Consider the following 18,728-nt stretch of genomic DNA (forward strand, 5'->3'; position numbering starts at 1 on the left):
TCCATACAGTCTACAGCCCAATCCATACAGTCTACAGCCCAATCCATACAGTCTACAGCCCAATCCATACAGTCTACAGCCCAATCCATACAGTCTACAGCCCAATCCATACAGTCTACAGCCCAATCCATACAGTCTACAGTGGCTAGCCCAATCCATACAGTCTACAGCCTAGCCCAATCCATACAGTCTACATCCCAATCCATACAGTCTACAGCCCAATCCATACAGTCTACAGCCCAATCCATACAGTCTACAGCCCAATCCATACAGTCTACAGCCCAATCCATACAGTCTACAGCCCATTCCATACAGTCTACAGCCCAATCCATACAGTCTACAGCCCAATCCATACAGTCTACAGTGGCTAACCCGTTCCATACAGTCTACAGTGGCTAGCCCGTTCCATACAGTCTACAGTGGCTAGCCCAATCCATACAGTCTACAGCCCATTCCATACAGTCTACAGCCCAATCCATACAGTCTACAGTGGCTAGCCCGTTCCATACAGTCTACAGTGGCTAGCCCGTTCCATACAGTCTACAGTGGCTAGCCCAATCCATACAGTCTACAGCCCATTCCATACAGTCTACAGCCCAATCCATACAGTCTACAGTGGCTAGCCCGTTCCACACAGTCTACAGTGGCTAGCCCGTTCCATACAGTCTACAGCCCAATCCATACAGTCTACAGCCCAATCCATACAGTCTACAGCCTGTTCCATACAATCTACAGTGGCTAGCCCAATCCATACAGTCTACAGCCCATTCCATACAGTCTACAGCGGCTAGCCCAATCCATACAGTCTACAGCCCATTCCATACAGTCTACAGCCCAATCCATACAGTCTACAGCCCAATCCATACAGTCTACAGTGGCTAACCCGTTCCATACAGTCTACAGTGGCTAGCCCATTCCATACAGTCTACAGTGGCTAGCCCAATCCATACAGTCTACAGCCCATTCCATACAGTCTACAGCCCAATCCATACAGTCTACAGTGGCTAGCCCGTTCCATACAGTCTACAGTGGCTAGCCCGTTCCATACAGTCTACAGTGGCTAGCCCAATCCATACAGTCTACAGCCCATTCCATACAGTCTACAGCCCAATCCATACAGTCTACAGTGGCTAGCCCGTTCCATACAGTCTACAGTGGCTAGCCCGTTCCATACAGTCTACAGCCCAATCCATACAGTCTACAGCCCAATCCATACAGTCTACAGCCTGTTCCATACAATCTACAGTGGCTAGCCCAATCCATACAGTCTACAGTGGCTATCCCATTCCATACAGTCTACAGTGGCTAGACCGTTCCATTCAGTCTACAGCCCAATCCATACAGTCTACAGCCCAATCCATACAGTCTACAGCCCAATTCATACAGTCTACAGCCCAATCCATACAGTCTACAGCCCAATCCATACAGTCTACAGCCCAATCCATACAGTCTACAGCCAGTTCCATACAGTCTACAGTGGCTAGCCCAATCCATACAGTCTACAGCCCATTCCATACAGTCTACAGCCCAATCCATACAGTCTACAGTGGCTAGCCCATTCCATACAGTCTACAGTGGCTAGCCCGTTCCATACACTCTACAGCCCAATCCATACAGTCTACAGCCCAATCCATAAAGTCTACAGCCCAATCCATACAGTCTACAGTCCAATCCATACGGTCTACAGCCCAATCCATACAGTCTACAGCCCAATCCATACAGTCTACAGCGGCTAGCCCAATCCATACAGTCTACAGTCCAATCCATACAGTCTACAGCCCAATCCATACAGTCTACAGCCCAATCCATACAGTCTACAGTGGCTATCCCGTTCCATACAGTCTACAGTGGCTAGCCCGTTCCATACAGTCTACAGTGGCTAGCCCGTTCCATACAGTCTACAGCCCAATCCATACAGTCTACAGCCCAATCCATACAGTCTACAGCCCAATCCATACAGTCTACAGTGGCTATCCCGTTCCATACAGTCTACAGTGGCTAGCCCGTTCCATACAGTCTACAGCCCGTTCCATACAGTCTACAGCCCAATCCATACAGTCTACAGCCCAATCCATACAGTCTACAGCCCATTCCATACAGTCTACAGCCCAATCCATACAGTCTACAGCGGCTAGCCCGTTCCATACAGTCTACAGCGGCTAGCCCAATCCATACAGTCTACAGCGGCTAGCCCAATCCATACAGTCTACAGCCCAATCCATACAGTCTACAGCCCAATCCATACAGTCTACAGCCCAATCCATACAGTCTAAAGCCTAAAGCCCAATCCATACAGTCTACAGCCCAATCCATACAGTCTGAAGCCCAATCCATACAGTCTACAGCCCAATCCATACAGTCTACAGCCCAATCCATACAGTCTACAGCGGCTAGCCCAATCCATACAGTCTACAGCCCAATCCATACAGTCTACAGCGGCTAGCCCAATCCATACAGTCTACAGCCCAATCCATACAGTCTACAGCCCAATCCATACAGTCTACAGCGGCTAGCCCAATCCATACAGTCTACAGCCCAATCCACACAGTCTACAGCCCAATCCATACAGTCTACAGCCCAATCCATACAGTCTACAGCCCATTCCATACAGTCTACAGCCCAATCCATACAGTCTACAGCCCAATCCATACAGTCTACAGCCCATTCCATTCAGTCTACAGCCCAATCCATACAGTCTACAGCGGCTAGCCCAATCCATACAGTCTACAGCCCAATCCATACAGTCTACAGCCCAATCCATACAGTCTACAGCCCATTCCATACAGTCTACAGCCCAATCCATACAGTCTACCGCCCAATCCATACAGTCTACTTCCCAATCCATACAGTCTACAGCCCAATCCATACAGTCTACAGTGGCTAGCCCAATCCATACAGTCTACAGCGGCTAGCCCAATCCATACAGTCTACATCCCAATCCATACAGTCTACAGCCCAATCCATACAGTCTACAGCCCAATCCATAGAGTCTACAGCCCAATCCATACAGTCTACAGCCCAATCCATACAGTCTACAGCCCAATCCATACAGTCTACAGCCCAATCCATACAGTCTACAGCCCAATCCATACAGTCTACAGTGGCTATCCCGTTCCATACAGTCTACAGTGGCTAGCCCGTTCCATACAGTCTACAGTGGCTAGCCCGTTCCATACAGTCTACAGCCCAATCCATACAGTCTACAGCCCAATCCATACAGTCTACAGCCCAATCCATACAGTCTACAGTGGCTATCCCGTTCCATACAGTCTACAGTGGCTAGCCCGTTCCATACAGTCTACAGCCCGTTTCATACAGTCTACAGCCCATTCCATACAGTCTACAGCCCAATCCATACAGTCTACAGCGGCTAGCCCGTTCCATACAGTCTACAGCGGCTAGCCCAATCCATACAGTCTACAGCGGCTAGCCCAATCCATACAGTCTACATCCCAATCCATACAGTCTACAGCCCAATCCATACAGTCTACAGCCCAATCCATACAGTCTACAGCCCAATCCATACAGTCTACAGCCCAATCCATACAGTCTACAGCCCAATCCATACAGTCTACAGTGGCTATCCCGTTCCATACAGTCTACAGTGGCTAGCCCGTTCCATACAGTCTACAGTGGCTAGCCCGTTCCATACAGTCTACAGCCCAATCCATACAGTCTACAGCCCAATCCATACAGTCTACAGCCCAATCCATACAGTCTACAGTGGCTATCCCGTTCCATACAGTCTACAGTGGCTAGCCCGTTCCATACAGTCTACAGCCCGTTCCATACAGTCTACAGCCCATTCCATACAGTCTACAGCCCAATCCATACAGTCTACAGCGGCTAGCCCGTTCCATACAGTCTACAGCCCCCAATCCATACAGTCTACAGCGGCTAGCCCAATCCATACAGTCTACAGCCCAATCCATACAGTCTACAGCCCAATCCATACAGTCTACAGCCCAATCCATACAGTCTAAAGCCTAAAGCCCAATCCATACAGTCTACAGCGGCTAGCCCAATCCATACAGTCTACAGCGGCTAGCCCAATCCATACAGTCTACAGCCCAATCCATACAGTCTACAGCCCAATCCATACAGTCTACAGCCCAATCCATACAGTCTACAGCCCAATCCATACAGTCTACAGCCCAATCCATACAGTCTACAGCCCAATCCATACAGTCTACAGCCCAATCCATACAGTCTACAGCCCAATCCATACAGTCTACAGCCCAATCCATACAGTCTACAGCTACTTCCATACAGTCTACAGCCCAATCCACACAGTCTACAGCCCAATCCATACAGTCTACAGCCCAATCCATACAGTCTACAGCCCAATCCATACAGTCTACAGTGGCTAGCCCATTCCATACAGTCTACAGTGGCTAGCCCGTTCCATACACTCTACAGCCCAATCCATACAGTCTACAGCCCAATCCATAAAGTCTACAGCCCAATCCATACAGTCTACAGTCCAATCCATACGGTCTACAGCCCAATCCATACAGTCTACAGCCCAATCCATACAGTCTACAGCGGCTAGCCCAATCCATACAGTCTACAGTCCAATCCATACAGTCTACAGCCCAATCCATACAGTCTACAGCCCAATCCATACAGTCTACAGTGGCTATCCCGTTCCATACAGTCTACAGTGGCTAGCCCGTTCCATACAGTCTACAGTGGCTAGCCCAATCCATACAGTCTACAGCCCAATCCATACAGTCTACAGCCCAATCCATACAGTCTACAGCCCAATCCATACAGTCTACAGTGGCTATCCCGTTCCATACAGTCTACAGTGGCTAGCCCGTTCCATACAGTCTACAGCCCGTTCCATACAGTCTACAGCCCAATCCATACAGTCTACAGCCCAATCCATACAGTCTACAGCCCATTCCATACAGTCTACAGCCCAATCCATACAGTCTACAGCGGCTAGCCCAATCCATACAGTCTACAGCGGCTAGCCCAATCCATACAGTCTACAGCGGCTAGCCCAATCCATACAGTCTACAGCGGCTAGCCCAATCCATACAGTCTACAGCCCAATCCATACAGTCTACAGCCCAATCCATACAGTCTAAAGCCTAAAGCCCAATCCATACAGTCTACAGCCCAATCCATACAGTCTGAAGCCCAATCCATACAGTCTACAGCCCAATCCATACAGTCTACAGCCCAATCCATACAGTCTACAGCGGCTAGCCCAATCCATACAGTCTACAGCCCAATCCATACAGTCTACAGCCCAATCCATACAGTCTACAGCGGCTAGCCCAATCCATACAGTCTACAGCCCAATCCACACAGTCTACAGCCCAATCCATACAGTCTACAGCCCAATCCATACAGTCTACAGCCCATTCCATACAGTCTACAGCCCAATCCATACAGTCTACAGCCCAATCCATACAGTCTCAGCCCATTCCATTCAGTCTACAGCCCAATCCATACAGTCTACAGCGGCTAGCCCAATCCATACAGTCTACAGCCCAATCCATACAGTCTACAGCCCAATCCATACAGTCTACAGCCCATTCCATACAGTCTAGCCCAATCCATACAGTCTACAGCCCAATCCATACAGTCTACTTCCCAATCCATACAGTCTACAGCCCAATCCATACAGTCTGGCTAGCCCAATCCATACAGTCTACAGCGGCTAGCCCAATCCATACAGTCTACATCCCAATCCATACAGTCTACAGCCCAATCCATACAGTCTACAGCCCAATCCATAGAGTCTACAGCCCAATCCATACAGTCTACAGCCCAATCCATACAGTCTACAGCCCAATCCATACAGTCTACAGCCCAATCCATACAGTCTACAGCCCAATCCATACAGTCTACAGTGGCTATCCCGTTCCATACAGTCTACAGTGGCTAGCCCGTTCCATACAGTCTACAGTGGCTAGCCCGTTCCATACAGTCTACAGCCCAATCCATACAGTCTACAGCCCAATCCATACAGTCTACAGCCCAATCCATACAGTCTACAGTGGCTATCCCGTTCCATACAGTCTACAGTGGCTAGCCCGTTCCATACAGTCTACAGCCCGTTTCATACAGTCTACAGCCCATTCCATACAGTCTACAGCCCAATCCATACAGTCTACAGCGGCTAGCCCAATCCATACAGTCTACAGCCCAATCCATACAGTCTACAGCGGCTAGCCCAATCCATACAGTCTACATCCCAATCCATACAGTCTACAGCCCAATCCATACAGTCTACAGCCCAATCCATACAGTCTACAGCCCAATCCATACAGTCTACAGCCCAATCCATACAGTCTACAGCCCAATCCATACAGTCTACAGCCCAATCCATACAGTCTACAGTGGCTATCCCGTTCCATACAGTCTACAGTGGCTAGCCCGTTCCATACAGTCTACAGTGGCTAGCCCGTTCCATACAGTCTACAGCCCAATCCATACAGTCTACAGCCCAATCCATACAGTCTACAGCCCAATCCATACAGTCTACAGTGGCTATCCCGTTCCATACAGTCTACAGTGGCTAGCCCGTTCCATACAGTCTACAGCCCGTTCCATACAGTCTACAGCCCATTCCATACAGTCTACAGCCCAATCCATACAGTCTACAGCGGCTAGCCCGTTCCATACAGTCTACAGCCCAATCCATACAGTCTACAGCAGCTCCCAATCCATACAGTCTACAGCCCCCAATCCATACAGTCTACAGCGGCTAGCCCAATCCATACAGTCTACAGCCCAATCCATACAGTCTACAGCCCAATCCATACAGTCTCCAAAGCCTAAAGCCCAATCCATACAGTCTACAGCCCAATCCATACAGTCTACAGCCCAATCCATACAGTCTAGCCCAATCCATACAGTCTACAGCCCAATCCATACAGTCTACAGCGGCTAGCCCAATCCATACAGTCTACAGCCCAATCCATACAGTCTACAGCCCAATCCATACAGTCTACAGCCCAATCCATACAGTCTACAGCCCAATCCACACAGTCTACAGCCCAATCCATACAGTCTACTACAGCCCAATCCATACAGTCTACAGCCCAATCCATACAGTCTACAGCCCAATCCATACAGTCTACAGCCCATTCCATTCAGTCTACAGCCCAATCCATACAGTCTACAGCGGCTAGCCCAATCCATACAGTCTACAGCCCAATCCACAGTCTACAGCCCAATCCATACAGTCTACAGCCCATTCCATACAGTCTACAGCCCAATCCATACAGTCTACAGCCCAATCCATACAGTCTACAGCCCAATCCATACAGTCTACAGCCCAATCCATACAGTCTACAGTGGCCCCAATCCATACAGTCTACAGCGGCTAGCCCAATCCATACAGTCTACAGCCCAATCCATACAGTCTACAGCCCAATCCATACAGTCTACAGCCCAATCCATAGAGTCTACAGCCCAATCCATACAGTCTACAGCCCAATCCATACAGTCTACAGCCCAATCCATACAGTCTACAGCCCAATCCATACAGTCTACAGCCCAATCCATACAGTCTACAGTGGCTATCCCGTTCCATACAGTCTACAGTGGCTAGCCCGTTCCATACAGTCTACAGTGGCTAGCCCATACAGTCTACAGCCCAATCCATACAGTCTACAGCCCAATCCATACAGTCTACAGCCCAATCCATACAGTCTACAGTGGCTATCCTGTTCCATACAGTCTACAGTGGCTAGCCCATACAGTCTACAGCCCGTTTCATACAGTCTACAGCCCATTCCATACAGTCTACAGCCCAATCCATACAGTCTACAGCGGCTCCCAATCCATACAGTCTGCGGCTAGCCCAATCCATACAGTCTACAGCGGCTAGCCCAATCCATACAGTCTACATCCCAATCCATACAGTCTACAGCCCAATCCATACAGTCTACAGCCCAATCCATACAGTCTACAGCCCAATCCATACAGTCTACAGCCCAATCCATACAGTCTACAGCCCAATCCATACAGTCTACAGCCCAATCCATACAGTCTACAGTGGCTATCCCGTTCCATACAGTCTACAGTGGCTAGCCCAATCCATACAGTCTACAGTGGCTAGCCCGTTCCCATACAGTCTACAGCCCAATCCATACAGTCTACAGCCCAATCCATACAGTCTACAGCCCAATCCATACAGTCTACAGTGGCTATCCCGTCCATACAGTCTACAGTGGCTAGCCGTTCCATACAGTCTACAGCCCAATCCACAGTCTACAGCCCAATCCATACAGTCTACAGCCCAATCCATACAGTCTACAGCGGCTAGCCCGTTCCATACAGTCTACAGCGACTAGCCCAATCCATACAGTCTACAGCGGCTAGCCCGTTCCATACAGTCTACAGCGGCTAGCCCAATCCATACAGTCTACAGCGGCTAGCCCAATCCATACAGTCTACAGCCCAATCCATACAGTCTACAGCCCAATCCATACAGTCTACAGCCCAATCCATACAGTCTAAAGCCTAAAGCCCAATCCATACAGTCTACAGCGGCTAGCCCAATCCATACAGTCTACAGCGGCTAGCCCAATCCATACAGTCTACAGCCCAATCCATACAGTCTACAGCCCAATCCATACAGTCTACAGCCCAATCCATACAGTCTGAAGCCCAATCCATACAGTCTACAGCCCAATCCATACAGTCTACAGCCCAATCCATACAGTCTACAGCGGCTAGCCCAATCCATACAGTCTACAGCCCAATCCATACAGTCTACAGCCCAATCCATACAGTCTACAGCGGCTAGCCCAATCCATACAGTCTACAGCCCAATCCACACAGTCTACAGCCCAATCCATACAGTCTACAGCCCAATCCATACAGTCTACAGCCCATTCCATACAGTCTACAGCCCAATCCATACAGTCTACAGCCCAATCCATACAGTCTACAGCCCATTCCATTCAGTCTACAGCCCAATCCATACAGTCTACAGCGGCTAGCCCAATCCATACAGTCTACAGCCCAATCCATACAGTCTACAGCCCAATCCATACAGTCTACAGCCCATTCCATACAGTCTACAGCCCAATCCATACAGTCTACCGCCCAATCCATACAGTCTACTTCCCAATCCATACAGTCTACAGCCCAATCCATACAGTCTACAGTGGCTAGCCCAATCCATACAGTCTACAGCGGCTAGCCCAATCCATACAGTCTACATCCCAATCCATACAGTCTACAGCCCAATCCATACAGTCTACAGCCCAATCCATACAGTCTACAGCCCAATCCATACAGTCTACTTCCCAATCCATACAGTCTACAGCCCAATCCATACAGTCTACAGTGGCTAGCCCAATCCATACAGTCTACAGCGGCTAGCCCAATCCATACAGTCTACATCCCAATCCATACAGTCTACAGCCCAATCCATACAGTCTACAGCCCAATCCATACAGTCTACAGCCCAATCCATACAGTCTACAGCCCAATCCATACAGTCTACAGCGGCTAGCCCGTTCCATACAGTCTACAGCCCAATCCATACAGTCTACAGCCCAATCCATACAGTCTACAGCCCAATCCATACAGTCTACAGTGGCTAGCCCGTTCCATACAGTCTACAGTGGCTAGCCCAATCCATACAGTCTACAGTGGCTAGCCCAATCCATACAGTCTACAGCCCAATTCCTACAGTCTACAGTCCAATCCATACAGTCTACAGTCCAATCCATACAGTCTACAGCCCGTTCCATACAGTCTACAGCCCAATCCATACAGTCTACAGTGGCTAGCCCAATCCATACAGTCTACAGTGGCTAGCCCAATCCATACAGTCTACAGCCCAATCCATACAGTCTACAGCGGCTAGCCCGTTCCATACAGTCTACAGCCCAATCCATACAGTCTACAGCCCAATCCATACAGTCTACAGCCCAATCCATACAGTCTACAGCTGCTAGCCCCATACAGTTCAGCAGCCCAATCCACAGTCTACAGCTGCTAGCCCAATCCATACAGTCTACAGCTATATTACTTGGCTGTCCCAATCCATGTGGCTTGCAAAAGTTAACTTGTTCAGTTAATGTCTCAGTTGTTGAATCTTGTTATGTTCATACAAATATTTACACCTGTTAAGTTTTGCTGAAAATAAATGCAGTTGACAGTGAGAGGATGTCTCTCTTTTTGCCCTACCAATAGGTAGGGCATTAGAAGCTAAGGTAATATAATATATTAAGTACTGCAGTGCATCTCCTCCTCATGGTTGTCCATAGTGTTCTATATTACCTCAGCTTGTCCATAGTGTTCTGTATTACCTCAGCTTGTCCATAGTGTTCTATATTACCTCAGCTTGTCCATAGTGTTCTGTATTACCTCAGCTTGTCCATAGTGTTCTATATTACCTCAGCTTGTCCATAGTGTTTTATATTACCTCAGCTTGTCCATAGTGTTCTGTATTACCTCAGCTGGTCAATAGTGTTCTATATTACCTCAGCTTGTCCATAGTGTTCTATATTACCTCAGCTGGTCAATAGTGTTCTATATTACCTCAGCTTGTCCATAGTGTTCTATATTACCTCAGCTTGTCCATAGTGTTCTAATTCACCTCAGCTTGTCCATAGTGTTCTATATTACCTCAGCTTGTCCATAGGGTTCTATATTACCTCAGCTTGTCCATAGTGTTCTATATTACCTCAGCTGGTCAATAGTGTTCTATATTACCTCAGCTTGTCCATAGTGTTCTATATTACCTCAGCTTGTCCATAGGGTTCTATATTACCTCAGCTTGTCCATAGGGTTCTATATTACCTCAGCTTGTCCATAGTGTTCTATATTACCTCAGCTGGTCAATAGTGTTCTATATTACCTCAGCTTGTCCATAGGGTTCTATATTACCTCAGCTTGTCCATAGTGTTCTATATTACCTCAGCTTGTCCATAGTGTTCTATATTACCTCAGCTTGTCCATAGGGTTCTATATTACCTCAGCTTGTCCATAGTGTTCTGTATTACCTCAGCTTGTCCATAGTGTTCTGTATTACCTCAGCTTATCCATAGTGTTCTGTATTACCTCAGCTTGTCCATAGTGTTCTGTATTACCTCAGCTTGTCCATATGGTTCTATATTACCTCAGCTTGTCCATAGTGTTCTATATTACCTCAGCTTGTCCATAGTGTTCTATATTACCTCAGCTTGTCCATAGGGTTCTATATTACCTCAGCTTGTCCATAGTGTTCTGTATTACCTCAGCTTGTCCATAGTGTTCTATATTACCTCAGCTTGTCCATAGTGTTCTATATTACCTCAGCTTGTCCATAGGGTTCTAATTCACCTCAGCTTGTCCATAGTGTTCTATATTACCTCAGCTTGTCCATAGGGTTCTATATTACCTCAGCTTGTCCATAGTGTTCTAATTCACCTCAGCTTGTCCATAGTGTTCTATATTACCTCAGCTTGTCCATAGGGTTCTGTATTACCTCAGCTTGTCCATAGGGTTCTATATTACCTCAGCTTGTCCATAGGGTTCTATATTACCTCAGCTTGTCCATAGGGTTCTATATTACCTCAGCTTGTCCATAGTGTTCTATATTACCTCAGCTGGTCAATAGTGTTCTATATTACCTCAGCTTGTCCATAGGGTTCTATATTACCTCAGCTTGTCCATAGTGTTCTATATTACCTCAGCTTGTCCATAGTGTTCTATATTACCTCAGCTTGTCCATAGGGTTCTATATTACCTCAGCTTGTCCATAGTGTTCTGTATTACCTCAGCTTGTCCATAGTGTTCTGTATTACCTCAGCTTATCCATAGTGTTCTGTATTACCTCAGCTTGTCCATAGTGTTCTGTATTACCTCAGCTTGTCCATATGGTTCTATATTACCTCAGCTTGTCCATAGTGTTCTATATTACCTCAGCTTGTCCATAGTGTTCTATATTACCTCAGCTTGTCCATAGGGTTCTATATTACCTCAGCTTGTCCATAGTGTTCTGTATTACCTCAGCTTGTCCATAGTGTTCTATATTACCTCAGCTTGTCCATAGTGTTCTATATTACCTCAGCTTGTCCATAGGGTTCTAATTCACCTCAGCTTGTCCATAGTGTTCTATATTACCTCAGCTTGTCCATAGGGTTCTATATTACCTCAGCTTGTCCATAGTGTTCTAATTCACCTCAGCTTGTCCATAGTGTTCTATATTACCTCAGCTTGTCCATAGGGTTCTGTATTACCTCAGCTTGTCCATAGGGTTCTATATTACCTCAGCTTGTCCATATGGTTCTATATTACCTCAGCTTGTCCATAGGGTTCTATATTACCTCAGCTTGTCCATAGTGTTCTGTATTACCTCAGCTTGTCCATAGTGTTCTATATTACCTCAGCTTGTCCATAGTGTTCTGTATTACCTCAGCTTGTCCATAGTGTTCTATATTACCTCAGCTTGTCCATAGTGTTTTATATTACCTCAGCTTGTCCATAGTGTTCTGTATTACCTCAGCTGGTCAATAGTGTTCTATATTACCTCAGCTTGTCCATAGTGTTCTATATTACCTCAGCTGGTCAATAGTGTTCTATATTACCTCAGCTTGTCCATAGTGTTCTATATTACCTCAGCTTGTCCATAGTGTTCTAATTCACCTCAGCTTGTCCATAGTGTTCTATTTTACCTCAGCTTGTCCATAGTGTTCTATATTACCTCAGCTTGTCCATAGGGTTCTATATTACCTCAGCTTGTCCATAGTGTTCTATATTACCTCAGCTTGTCCATAGTGTTCTATATTACCTCAGCTTGTCCATAGTGTTCTAGCCTCAGCTTGTCCATAGTGTTCTATATTACCTCAGCTTGTCCATAGTGTTCTGTATTACCTCAGCTTGTCCATAGTGTTCTATATTACCTCAGCTTGTCCATAGTGTTCTATATTACCTCAGCTTGTCCATAGGGTTCTATATTACCTCAGCTTGTCCATAGTGTTCTATATTACCTCAGCTTGTCCATAGTGTTCTATATTACCTCAGCTTGTCCATAGTGTTCTATATTACCTCAGCTTGTCCATAGTGTTCTATATTACCTCAGCTTGTCCATAGGGTTCTATATTACCTCAGCTTGTCCATAGTGTTCTGTATTACCTCAGCTTGTCCATAGTGTTCTGTATTACCTCAGCTTATCCATAGTGTTCTGTATTACCTCAGCTTGTCCATAGTGTTCTGTATTACCTCAGCTTGTCCATATGGTTCTATATTACCTCAGCTTGTCCATAGTGTTCTATATTACCTCAGCTTGTCCATAGTGTTCTATATTACCTCAGCTTGTCCATAGGGTTCTATATTACCTCAGCTTGTCCATAGTGTTCTGTATTACCTCAGCTTGTCCATAGTGTTCTATATTACCTCAGCTTGTCCATAGTGTTCTATATTACCTCAGCTTGTCCATAGGGTTCTAATTCACCTCAGCTTGTCCATAGTGTTCTATATTACCTCAGCTTGTCCATAGGGTTCTATATTACCTCAGCTTGTCCATAGTGTTCTAATTCACCTCAGCTTGTCCATAGTGTTCTATATTACCTCAGCTTGTCCATAGGGTTCTATATTACCTCAGCTTGTCCATAGGGTTCTATATTACCTCAGCTTGTCCATAGTGTTCTATATTACCTCAGCTTGTCCATAGTGTTCTATATTACCTCAGCTTGTCCATAGTGTTCTATATTACCTCAGCTTGTCCATAGTGTTCTATATTACCTCAGCTTGTCCATAGTGTTCTATATTACCTCAGCTTGTCCATAGGGTTCTATATTACCTCAGCTTGTCCATAGTGTTCTGTATTACCTCAGCTTGTCCATAGTGTTCTATATTACCTCAGCTTGTCCATAGGGTTCTATATTACCTCAGCTTGTCCATAGTGTTCTAATTCACCTCAGCTTGTCCATAGTGTTCTATATTACCTCAGCTTGTCCATAGTGTTCTATATTACCTCAGCTTGTCCATAGTGTTCTATATTACCTCAGCTTGTCCATAGTGTTCTATATTACCTCAGCTTGTCCATAGTGTTCTAATTCACCTCAGCTTGTCCATAGTGTTCTATATTACCTCAGCTTGTCCATAGTGTTCTATATTACCTCAGCTTGTCCATAGTGTTCTATATTACCTCAGCTTGTCCATAGTGTTCTATATTACCTCAGCTTGTCCATAGGGTTCTATATTACCTCAGCTTGTCCATAGTGTTCTATATTACCTCAGCTTGTCCATAGTGTTCTATATTACCTCAGCTTGTCCATAGTGTTCTATATTACCTCAGCTTGTCCATAGTGTTCTATATTACCTCAGCTTGTCCATAGTGTTCTATATTACCTCATTGTCCATAGTGTTCTACCTCAGCTTGTCCATAGTGTTCTATATTACCTCAGCTTGTCCATAGTGTTCTAATTACCTCAGCTTGTCCATAGTGTTCTATATTACCTCAGCTTGTCCATAGTGTTCTATATTACCTCAGCTTGTCCATAGTGTTCTATATTACCTCAGCTTGTCCATAGTGTTCTATATTACCTCAGCTTGTCCATAGTGTTCTATATTACCTCAGCTTGTCCATAGTGTTCTGTATTACCTCAGCTTGTCCATAGTGTTCTATATTACCTCAGCTTGTCCATAGTGTTCTATATTACCTCAGCTTGTCCATAGTGTTCTAATTCACCTCAGCTTGTCCATAGTGTTCTATATTACCTCAGCTTGTCCATAGGGTTCTATATTACCTCAGCTTGTCCATAGTGTTCTATATTACCTCAGCTTGTCCATAGTGTTCTATATTACCTCAGCTTGTCCATAGTTACCTCAGCTTGTCCATAGGGTTCTATATTACCTCAGCTTGTCCATAGTGTTCTATATTACCTCAGCTTGTCCATAGGGTTCTATATTACCTCAGCTTGTCCATAGTGTTCTAATTACCTCAGCTTGTCCATAGTGTTCTATATTACCTCAGCTTGTCCATAGTGTTCTATATTACCTCAGCTTGTCCATAGTGTTCTATATTACCTCAGCTTGTCCATAGTGTTTTATATTACCTCAGCTTGTCCATAGTGTTCTATATTACCTCAGCTTGTCCATAGTGTTCTATATTACCTCAGCTTGTCCATAGTGTTCTATATTACCTCAGCTGGTCAATAGTGTTCTATATTACCTCAGCTTGTCCATAGTGTTCTATATTACCTCAGCTTGTCCATAGTGTTCTAATTCACCTCAGCTTGTCCATAGTGTTCTAATTCACCTCAGCTTGTCCATAGTGTTCTATATTACCTCAGCTTGTCCATAGGGTTCTATATTACCTCAGCTTGTCCATAGTGTTCTATATTACCTCAGCTTGTCCATAGTGTTCTATATTACCTCAGCTTGTCCATAGTGTTCTAATTCAGCTTGTCCATAGTGTTCTAATTACCTCAGCTTGTCCATAGGGTTCTGTATTACCTCAGCTTGTCCATAGTGTTCTATATTACCTCAGCTTGTCCATAGGGTTCTAATTACCTCAGCTTGTCCATAGGGTTCTATATTGTCAGCTGGTCAATAGGGTTCTATATTACCTCAGCTTGTCCATAGTGTTCTATGATTACCTCAGCTTGTCCATAGTGTTCTATATTACCTCAGCTTGTCCATAGGGTTCTATATTACCTCAGCTTGTCCATAGTGTTCTGTATTACCTCAGCTTGTCCATAGTGTTCTGTATTACCTCAGCTTGTCCATAGTGTTCTATATTACCTCAGCTTGTCCATAGGGTTCATAGATTACCTCAGCTTGTCCATAGTGTTCTATATTACCTCAGCTTGTCCATGTGTTCTATATTACCTCAGCTTGTCCATAGGGTTCTAATTACCTCAAGGGTTCTGTAGCCTCAGCTTGTCCATAGTAGTTCTATATTACCTGCTTGTCCATCTATAGCTTGTCATGGCTAGTCTCACCTGAGGTCCACTGTTCTATATTACCTCAGCTTGGCCATCTATATTACCTCAGCTTGTCCATAGGTTCTAGTCTCAATAGTGTTCTAACAACCTCAGCTTGTCCATAGGGCCACCGTCTATATTACCTCAGGCTTGTCCATAGGGTTCTATATTACCTCAGTTGTCCATAGTGTTCAATTACCTCAGCTTGTCCATAGGTACCTCAATGGTTCATATTACCTCAGCTTGTCCATGGCTAGTTCTCAACCTGAGGAACAATAGGTTCTGTATTAGCTTGTCCATAGTGTTCTACAGCTTGTCCATAGGGTTCTATATTACAGCTTGTAGCATATTTGTGTTCTAATTCACCCAGCTTGTAGTTCCAGGTCCACTGTTCTAATTACCTCAGCTTGTCCAAGTGTTCTATATTACCTCAGCTTGTCCAAGGGTTCTAGGACCCAGCTTGTCCATAGCTAATTCACCTCAGCTTGTCCATAGTGTTCTATATTACCTCAGCTTATAGTGTTCTAATTCACCTCAGCTTGTCCATAGTGTTCTATATTACCTCAGCTTGTCCATAGTGTTCTATATTACCTCAAATTGTCCATAGTTCTAATTCACACAGCTTGTCCATAGTGTTCTAATTACCTCAGCTTGTCCATAGTGTTCTATATTACACAGCTTGTCAGCTTGTCCATAGTGTTCTATATTACACAGCTGTCCAGTGTTCTAATTCATATTGTCCATAGTGTTCTATATTACACACTGTCCAGGTAGTGTTCTAAACCTATTGTAGTTATAATTCACCTCAGCTTGTCCATAGGGTTCTTCTTGTTGGTGAAGAGTAGTCTCAAAATCTTTCTCTTATAACACACCTGTAGGAAGGTATAGCGTCACAAAACCCCCATTAGTCTGGGAAATGACATCACAGACAGACATGAAGTACATAAAACACAAAATATTGTAGCCTGGGGGATAACATCCTGTAGGTAGTAAACAATGGCACAAGCATATTGTAGTTATAACAACCTGGAATTAGGTAGTAAACCATCTAAGCATATTGCTAGTTATAACACACCTGTAGGTAGTAAACCACAAAATATTGTAGTTATAAACAATGGCTTAGCTAGTAATGGCCATCTATATCACATGGCTAGTCTCAATGAGGAACAATGGCATTGTAGGCCATTATAACACACCTGGCTAGTAAAATGACAACACTGGATTTCAATTATAAATGACACCTGTAGGTAGTACCCCAAGCCTACTTTGCACAAAGCATTTGTGTTGGTAACAATGGGTACCTGTAGTTATAACACACTTCCCCGTAGCCTGCATTGTCACAGAAGGGAGGAGCCCAAATCACAACATAGTTGTTGTTATAACACACCTGTAGGTAGTAAACCACAAAATATTGTAGTTATAACACACCTGTAGGTAGTAAACCACAACATATTGTAGTTATAACACACCTGTAGGTAGTAAACCACAACATATTGTAGTTATAACACACCTGTAGGTAGTAAATCACAAAATATTGTAGTTATAACACACCTGTAGGTAGTATATCACAACATATTGTAGTTATAACACACCTGTAGGTAGTAAATCACAACATATTGTAGTTATAACACACCTGTAGGTAGTATACCACAACATATTGTAGTTATAACACACCTGTAGGTAGTATATCACAACATATTGTAGTTATAACACACCTGTAGGTAGTATATCACAAAATATTGTAGTTATAACACACCTGTAGGTAGTAAACCACAAAATATTGTAGTTATAACACACCTGTAGGTAGTAAACCACAACATATTGTAGTTATAACACACCTGTAGGTAGTATATCACAACATATTGTAGTTATAACACACCTGTAGCTAGTATATCACAACATATTGTAGTTATAACACACCTGTAGCTAGTATATCACAACATATTGTAGTTATAACACACCTGTAGGTAGTATATCACAACATATTGTAGTTATAACACACCTGTAGGTAGTATATCACAACATATTGTAGTTATAACACACCATAGGTAGTTATACAACATATTGTAGTTATAACACACCTGTAGGTAGTATATCACAACATATTGTAGTTATAACACACCTGTAGGTAGTATATCACAACATATTGTAGTTATAACACACCTGTAGGTAGTATATCACAACATATTGTAGTTATAACACACCTGTAGGTAGTATATCACAACATATCACACCTGTAGGTAGTATATCACAACATATTGTAGTTATAACACACCTGTAGGTAGTATATCACAACATATTGTAGTTATAACACACCTGTAGGTAGTATATCACAACATATTGTAGTTATAACACACCTGTAGGTAGTATATCACAACATATTGTAGTTATAACACACCTGTAGGTAGTATATCACAACATATTGTAGTTATAACACACCTGTAGGTAGTATATCACAACATATTGTAGTTATAACACACCTGTAGGTAGTATATCACAACATATTGTAGTTATTACACACCTGTAGGTAGTATATCACAACATATTGTAGTTATATCACACCTGTAGGTAGTATATCACAACATATTGTAGTTATAACACACCTGTAGGTAGTATATCACAACATATTGTAGTTATAACACACCTGTAGGTAGTATATCACAACATATTGTAGTTATAACACACCTGTAGCTAGTATATCACAATATATCACACTGTAGGTAGTATATCACAACATATTGTAGTTATAACACACCTGTAGCTAGTATATCACAACATATTGTAGTTATTACACACCTGTAGGTAGTAAACCACAACATATTGTAGTTATAACAC

The 18,728-nt window shown here is 44.1% G+C and overlaps 1 protein-coding gene across 1 annotated transcript in view; it reads right to left on the bottom strand.

Annotated features, from left to right (window-relative positions):
* LOC135564044 (uncharacterized) overlaps positions 1-18,728 on the bottom strand; it is a 74,897-nt gene that overhangs the window by 54,789 nt on the left and 1,380 nt on the right. Inside the window, exon 2 of the mRNA XM_065008457.1 lies at positions 16,698-16,765. Within this exon, the coding sequence (XP_064864529.1) occupies positions 16,698-16,765 (68 nt within the window). The remainder of the gene's footprint in view (positions 1-16,697; positions 16,766-18,728) is intronic.

The sequence above is a fragment of the Oncorhynchus nerka genome, linkage group LG23, assembly GCF_034236695.1.
Source record: "Oncorhynchus nerka isolate Pitt River linkage group LG23, Oner_Uvic_2.0, whole genome shotgun sequence".
NCBI classification, from domain to species: domain Eukaryota; kingdom Metazoa; phylum Chordata; class Actinopteri; order Salmoniformes; family Salmonidae; genus Oncorhynchus; species Oncorhynchus nerka.